Here is an 8411-nt window from a genome sequence, read left to right as displayed (position 1 = left end):
ACAATTAAAGCTTTTTAAAAATTGTGTCATATAATTTTAAAAAGTGTTCTCCAGCAAAAATCTGATTGTTTAACCTTTTAAAAACACCTTTTTCCTTAATTTCAAGTAAAGAATATTTGTTTTTTCTAATGCTGTACCACAAGTGACAATAACAAGGGAAAGGTGCTGTGAAGTTAGTTTTCAAATGAAAACATTCAAATTGTAAAGCAATTTTGTTTTTCAGTGGAAGTCAATTTAAGATGAGGACTTGCTACTTAGAAATCCACTACTGAAGGGTCAAAGCTAGGATGAATTCTTACATAACCAATTAGGATTTGCTTCAGTCCAATACTGGTGGTATTGGATGGGCTGAAATGGAATGGAATATCAGAAGGTGTTCCAATTGGGCAGGCAGTCTACTACCTCACACTTTACTGAACTCAAAACAAATACCTATCTTTTACATTTTTAAATCAAGAAATAAATAATTTTTTGGAAAAAGGCCATTGGATTCCATAGTTACTATGTCTTGGAGATACGTTTTCAACTTTAATCCCAAAACCATTTCTCTAAATTAGAGTAGTATCTATATTCTTGATGCTGTTTTATATTCTCACACACTTTACACGCATGTTCATCCCAGAAATGAGTCATCCGCACTGTGTAATACTTTCTCCATTTGAAATAGTTCATGTACAAGTCCTCATTATCATTCAACATGTTCAGGTAAGCTGCAAGTTCCTGAGCTGATTTGAAATCATCCACATGAATGAAGGAATCAGCTGGAATGTAATTTTCATAGTTTTTTCTCGATGGCCCCAAGACCACGGGTACAGTGCCAGCAAGCAAGGCGTTGAAGAGCTTTTCAGTTATGTAATCCTCATGTATTGAGTTTTCAAAGGAAAGGTAGAACTTACATTTAGATATTGTAGGGATCAACTTTTCATTGCTCAGGCGAAACCAGAGGAATTGACCATAAATTGAGATTTTAATATATTTGTAAAGTTCATTATAATACTTCACTCTGGCATGACCCGAGTTCCAGTTGCTTACAATCCAACACACAAGATTGCTTTTATTGGGTAACTTAAAATCTAATGGAACTTTGTTTTCTATTAGAGACCCATAAGGCACTTGAATATCTGAATCTTGCCGGTATGTCAAAGTTAGGTTGAAGAGTTGGTCAAGTCCACTATTTCGTTGAGTGTTGGTAGGTGACTCCAGATTCATCCAAACCCATTTCTGAAAATCTGGCCGAGGTTGTGTTGGCAAGTTGGACAAATCCTTCCTTATGTCTCCATGATGGAGAAGGACAGCATCGGATTTACTGTACATCTCTCGATCCGCTGTCAAATAACAGTCATGGATGTTAAACTCAGATTCACAGGAATTGAGCTCAAATGTCTGACCAAAAGGCCAAAACCAAATGAGCACTATTGTGTCATTCTCTGTAGGCATAAACGGGTTTGTCACAGATATGGGACCAAAAATCCAAGTGTTTGATGGGTTGACATACAGCAACCATGATGTTAAAGAGCATCCCAAAATAATGATGGAAATTAAGAGCGTGTGTAAAATCCTTTTATTGGATAGTGATGTCAAAATGTGTCCTGTAAGAAAGGAAAAGTGATTGTTCAGATTCTCAAACCACAGCTCCTTCACCATTGCAACAGCATCAAGGACCACTGAGATCTCAAAACAAACCTCTATAAAATACATTCCTATGACATAGCCATCATTAGAAAGGCTGGCACATTTCGCTTAGCCTAAATACTGTTATGAAGTTGAAGACATGTATGGTACTTTTAAGAGAGAGTGAAAGTTGTTGGCAGTGAGAGTTTGCAGGCCCCTGTCATGTGACTGACTAGCAGTCTCAGAGTATACTGGACAATTGAAAATATGTAACATTTGGCTGCTATGTTCACAATAGTTTGAATTTAACCAAACAGTTTAAATTATGTCCCCAGGATACTAAAACTCAATCGAATTTGAATTTTACTGTTTTGACAACATTGAACCAATGAGACGATCTGATGTTTGGGGTATAAATAAGCTGGAATTTTGAGAGCTAGCCAAAGAGACAGTGACAACCTGCCATCTAGAGAAAGATTGCCATTCAAAACACTCTCTATCAACGGTACATTTTTCGTATGAAATATCTTTGCAGCAAAAGACCAAAGATGACCCAGGGAGATCTGTAGCTGAAAGAAGACTGACATTGACAGTCACTGGGTAGCTTTGAAAATAAAGTTGATCTAATTTTAATGGGGCATTTTATTGGCTCAGTATGTTTTTATAGAGTTGGAGATAGATAATAGACCTTTAAGAGAAAGGAGGCTTAGAGTTGTAAACATTTATTGTTTAATGTTTATTTTTAGACTTATAGATTAAAGTTGATATTTTTCTTTAATTAGTGGAATTTGGGAGTTCTCTGTCACCCATACTTTAACAGATTACAAGGCAAGGTTGCCTTTTCTGGGTGTTTGGTTTAATCAGCAAAAAGGTTCACCCCCATGTCGTAACAATACTTTGAGAAGGTCGTGATACAACCAAGTGGCTCGATAAATAGGTTGAGTGAGCACTTAAATGTTTAACTCATTTGTGTGGGGTTGGAGTCAAATGTACAGTCTATACAAGTTATGGACAGCAGATTTTCTTTCCTTGTCTTTTACATGTAATACTCGCAATACTTGCCCCATGGTAGGCTACTGCAAAAAATACAGAGGTATGGCATTGAGGGTGAGTTGGAGGTTGGATTAGGAATTGGCTGGCTGGAAGAAGACAGAGGGTAGTAGTTGATGGTAAAAGTTCATCTTGGAGTGCAGTTACTAGGCGTGTTCCACAAGGAGCTGTTTTGGGACCATTGCTGTTTGTCATTTTTATAAATGACCTGGAGGAGGGGCTAGAAGGTTGGGTGAGCAAGTTTGCGGATGATACGAAAGTCGGTGGAGTTGTTGACAGTGAGGAAGGATGTGTCAGGTTACAGCGGGATATAGATAAGCTGCAGAGCTGGGCAGAAAGGTGGCAAATGGAGTTCAATGTAGGTAAGTGTGAGGTGATTCACTTTGGTAAGAGTAACAAAAAGACGGGGTACTGGGCTAATGGTTAAGACTATAAGAAATAGAGCCAGGAGCATACCTTCCAGCCACTCGAGCCTGCTGGTCCAACATTCCTTGATACGTGGCTGATCCAACAGTCCTCATTCCACTTCCTTGCCCCTTTCCCTGTAGCGCTTGATTCTCCAACTGATCAAGAATCTATCTCAGTTTAAACATACACAAGAACTCTGTCTCTACAGCACTCTGCTATTACGAGGGGGCATAGCTTTAAATTAAGGGGTGGTAGGTATAGGACAGATGTTAGGGGTAGATTCTTTACTCAGCGAGTCGTGAGTTCATGGAATGCCCTGCCAGTAGCAGTGGTGGACTCTCCCTCATTATGGGCATTTAAGCGGGCATTGGATAGGCATATGGAGGATAGTGGGCTAGAGTAGGTTAGATGGGCTTGGATCGGCGCAACATCGAGGGCCAAAGGGCCTGTACTGCGCTGTATTTTTCTATGTTCTATGTTCTATGTACCAAGGAATGACAATCTCCAACAACTCAGAATCCGCCAATTGCCACATGATATTAAATTATATTACTGTCACTGAAGTCATTTAATGCCACTACTATCACTGAATGCCCCCACTATCAACATCTTGGCAGGATACCCTTGACCTTAAACCAAACTGAAGCAGTTGCATAAATTCTGTGACTATAAGAATAAGTATGAAGCTGGGAATTCTGTGGCTTGTACTTCACCTTCTGACTTCTCAAAGACAAGAGTTGGGATTGTGATGGAATACTATCCACTTGCATTGTTGCTTCAGTTCCAACAATATTTATGAAGCTGAATACGTTTAAGAGCAAAGCAGGCTGATTGGCAGTAGAAAGTGAGAACTGCAGATGCTGGAGGTCAGAGTCGAGAATATGGTACTGGAAAAGCACAGCAGGTCAGGAGAATCGATGTTTTGGGCATAAGCCCATTCCTGATGATGGAAGGGCTCTTGCAGATGCATTGATTCTTCTGCTCCTTGGGTGCTGCCTGATCTGCTGTGCTTTTCCAGCACCACACTCTTGTGTTTGATTGGCCCCCATTTAACATCATTCCATCCACCAGTGATGTATATTAGCAGCAGTGCATCCTGTCCACAAGTTGCTCAAGAATATGCAATTAACCAAGGGTTATTAACACCTTTCAAACCAGCCACCTCTGCCACCTAGAAGAATGAGGGCAACATGGGAACACCAAGATTAACACTTGCATGTTCCCTTCCAAATCACATGCTATGTTGACTCAGAACTGTATCAGCCTCCCATTACTGATATCGTGTCAAAATTGTAGAACTCCCTCATAACCATAGGGACTGCAGTAATTCAAGACGATAGCTCACCACTACCTTATCAAGAGCCCTTTGAGATGGACAATAAACACTGGTCCAGTCACTGACACTGACATCCTATGAATGAATTTTTAAATGTCGTTCTTATTTTTGCCACATACATTCCCCACTTGTCCATAAAGCTGTATCCATTTTAAAGCATTTGACTTTATTTAATATTTCACCAGACTATCAAATGCAGATAAATATTCAGACCTTGCATAATTCATCAATGTCAGGACAAAGGCTAAGAATGGGATCAACGTAGCATTTACACCAAAAAAAAGACATAGAATGGCTTTTCCAAGTCTAGATTATTGAGAAATATTCTGTGGTAACTAATCACTGCAGTACTGCAGAAAAGCCATTTTATACAGAAAAGCCAGGACAACCTTGCAAGATGATTCTAGGACACAGCTCTTGAATGAACCAACTCTGAACAGCATGTGAAAGTTGAGTATTCTGTCTGTCATCCTCTGTGCCCAGAAAACATGGGAAATTAGATTTGTTATCCGTCCTCATGAAGAGGAAAGGTGCTGGAACAAGTGTATCAAGACATCCTGGTGTGGTACGAATGAATGAGATAGCCAGGAACTATTTTTGGTGGCTGAATGTGGACTTCCAGATTGAGGAGAAAACAAGATCATGTGAATCGTTAATATTAGTAAGGAAAGCATCACCTTTGTCACCATGGCAGCAGATTAACATCAATTTCGTGGGACTGGTAGAGGGACAGATACATAGGATCCGGTGCATTGGAATCCTCTCCAATTATTTCTCTATGCTATAAGGCTCACTAGCCTATAATTTCCTGGATTATCACCGGAGGGATTTTTGAAACAATATGTAGATTGTCCAACAATGGAAGGGTCCATATTAAACTTTGTGTTGGGAATGAACCTAGCCAGGTGATCGAAGTTTCAATCAGAGAATATTTTGTGAAGAGTGATCATATTTCCATAAGTTTTAAGATAGTTATGGATATGAATAAGATGATCCTCAGTTGAAACTGCCTAAATTGTGGGAAAATCACTTACAAATGTGTGAGACAAGAACTGAAGAAATTAGATTGGGGCAGCATTTAAGAGTAAATCCACGTCTGACATGTGAAAGTCTTTTAAAGGTCAGGTGGTCAGTTACTAGTTCATAACTAGTATGTTCCTGTGAGGATGAAAGATAGGGATAGTGAGATTTATGACCCTGGATAACAAGAGATATTGAATGTTTAATTAAAAAGAAAAATTAAGTATATGTAAGGTTTAGGAAATTGAAATCAAACAAGACCGTTGAGGAATATAGAAGAAGCAGGAAATAACTTAAACAAGGAATTAGCAGGGTTAAAAGGGACCACAAAATAGATGAAATTGTAGGTAGGCAGATTAGTAAGTTTGTGGCTGACATGAAAATGGATAGAGTTATTGGACAGTGAGGAAGTTTGTCATAGGATGCAGCAGTATGTGGATAATTGGAAAGTTGGGTGGAGAAATGGTGTATGGAATGTAAACCAGACAAGTGTGATATGATGCATTTTGGGAGTTCAATTGCAAGAGTAAAAAATACAGTCAAAGGCAGGATCCTGAGAAGCAATAAAATAGAGAGGGATCTTGGAGTTTAAGTCCATAGCTCCCTGAAAGTAGCAACTCAAGTCGATAAGATTAAGAAAGTATAAGGCATGCTTACCGTCATCAGTTGGGCCACTGAGTACAAAAGTTGGCAAGTCATGCTACAACTGTGTAAGGCTTTAGTAAAACAGTATTTGGAAATTGTACTCAGTTCTGGCTATTGTAGGAAGCATGTAGAGGCTTTGGAAAGGGTGCAAAATTGATTTATCAGAAAGTATCAGCTATAAGGGCAGACTGGACAAACATAGATTGTTTACTGTAGCACATCGGATGCTGAGGGGAAACATGATCAAAATAAATGGAATTATGAGAAGTACGGATTAGGTGGATAGTCAGAATCTTCTTCCTGGTGTGGAAATATCAACTCTGAGGGAGCATAGGTTTACGGCGAAAGGGGTAGATATTTTTACCCAAGAGAGGTTTTTTATACCGATAATACTGCCGCGGGAATATTATGATAGCAATGTTTAAGATACATTTAGACAGATACAAGAACAGCAGAGAATAGAGGGTAATAGACATGTGCAGGCAGATAGGATTAGTTTACAATGGCATCATGGTCTGACTGGTAGGGGTATTTACAGTTAACTAACAAGGGTTTGTTTATATTCAAACCAGAATTAACTAAACCATTCCTAATGGTAAACACTATGTTCTGAACTTTGGAGGTATCGGCGGTTTGAATATAATTATTACATTGCTTTTTGTGGACAATGGAAGGGACATAGTTTGGATGTAATTGACCAATTGTCAGAAATTATGGTCCATATGCCAGGTATCACACCGACACTGAAATACAATTTACAAATAAATTGATGGTCCATTGAGATTTAGGATTCCTTAAATTCTGTCCTCGCGAATGCAAGACAAATATCTTCAACAGTGTTTCTCTTTTTTCACCAATTTTAGGTTTATGCAACAAAGCAACTGTTAGCTCTTTAGTTTCAGTCCTTCGGGAATGACAATTTCTAGTAACATTTACAGTCATGGGCTATCACAAACATGCACTATTTAAGTCAACTATTTTTGATTAATTCAGTGAACTACCTCATTAAACTTGCTGACAAACAGTGAGTACTGTTTGAAACTTAATGAATTGAAACACTTTAAGTTGTGGTTAGTTCCACCCTGTCTGTCTCTCACAGATGCCTACAGCTACATTCTTTTTACCTTTTTTTTGGACGAGATGGTACAAATTATGGATATGGAATGTGATCTTTTGTTTATGTGAGTACGTATAAACATAAATGTAGACCTTAGGGGAACATGTAAATGTGGAACCCTAGTAGACTTGAAAATAGACTTACATACTATTTCATTAGAATTAGCATAGCAGGGGAAATTACCACCAATATCATCTCTAATCGCTCTCCAATCCTGGCAATTACAGCTTTCCTAAAGTTTGCTGCTATTCGCCCAAGATCAGCCAACTTACTAAAACTACGCGAATTGTCCTCTCAGGATGAGAACACAGAGAATTCTGGAGAAACTCAGCAGCATCTGTGGGAGAGAAACAGTTAATGTCTCAAGTTTAGCATGACTTTTCTTAAGAAGAATTCTTCTTGAAGACAGCTGATCACCTCTTTAGAAAGCTGCCTTTTGTGGGTCAGTAAGTCCTGACTGCCTCCCACTAACCTTTGACTATTCACTATCATTTTCAAAGGGAAATCGAGCCATAAATTCAAAAAATGTTGTTCAGTAAATTTTAAAGCCGAGTTATGAACCATGTATGTATTCAGGCTGTTATAAACATAAAAGTAAATGCTCAATGATAAACTGATAATTTAGTTGCTTACACTCTAGCTGATTTTTCACAGTAGTCACCTTACCTGTAATTTTTGTGCATTTTCCTCCTGGAGCCATTCTATTTTTCCTTGACATACCTCAATAGCTTTGGATGCTTTTCTGTATGCAAAACATATTAACATGAATTATCTTTTATCTTTTGAGAAAAGTATCAAATTTTGGTTTGATCTTGTCCATGGTCACTTCAGTCTTTCCATAAATACCTCTTTTGTTCAATCCTTCATGTTGTATGTTGTTTCCACAGCCTACAGTATGTCAGTATTAAACCAATTGTCTTTTGTCAGTTCAGAGCACCATCTCTTTAGAGTTGAATCACAAGTTTTGTTTGATGCTGTTTGTATTCATAGCAGCTTGGGTTGTACGTAGCTCCACCTTCTCTCCAGATTCCTGAGGCGTATATTTTAAAGCTTTGATCACAGGATGCATCATACATCATTGGCTAGATCTAGGATTATTACTTGTTGAGACAAAGGTGAGAGAAATACTCGCAGATTGCAATCACTATGAAGGTACTGTCAGGTGGAACTGTGTGACCTAATAGCAGCAAAAAAATAAATAACTAAAGCAATTTTACAAACCAA

The 8411-nt window shown here is 38.4% G+C and overlaps 1 protein-coding gene across 2 annotated transcripts; it reads right to left on the bottom strand.

The window, feature by feature from the left end:
* Nucleotides 1-331: 331 nt before the first annotated feature.
* On the bottom strand, nt 332-8127 carry LOC122546648 (4-galactosyl-N-acetylglucosaminide 3-alpha-L-fucosyltransferase 9-like). Of its 2 annotated transcripts, none has more exons than XM_043685318.1 (3): nt 8034-8127; nt 7854-7929; nt 332-1589 (listed from the first exon to the last, which is right to left on the bottom strand). In XM_043685318.1, the coding sequence occupies exons 2-3, from the start codon at nt 7903-7905 to the stop codon at nt 529-531; spliced, it is 1113 nt and encodes a 370-aa protein (XP_043541253.1). In that variant the 5' UTR covers nt 7906-7929; nt 8034-8127; the 3' UTR covers nt 332-528. The 2 variants fall into 2 exon arrangements, with proteins under 2 accessions (XP_043541253.1, XP_043541256.1); XM_043685321.1 differs by having other exon boundaries at nt 332-1325.
* Nucleotides 8128-8411: the final 284 nt, after the last annotated feature.

This window comes from Chiloscyllium plagiosum, chromosome 3 (genome assembly GCF_004010195.1).
Source record: "Chiloscyllium plagiosum isolate BGI_BamShark_2017 chromosome 3, ASM401019v2, whole genome shotgun sequence".
Classification (NCBI taxonomy): Eukaryota; Metazoa; Chordata; class Chondrichthyes; order Orectolobiformes; family Hemiscylliidae; genus Chiloscyllium; species Chiloscyllium plagiosum.
This window is presented reverse-complemented; position numbering and strand designations above follow the sequence as displayed.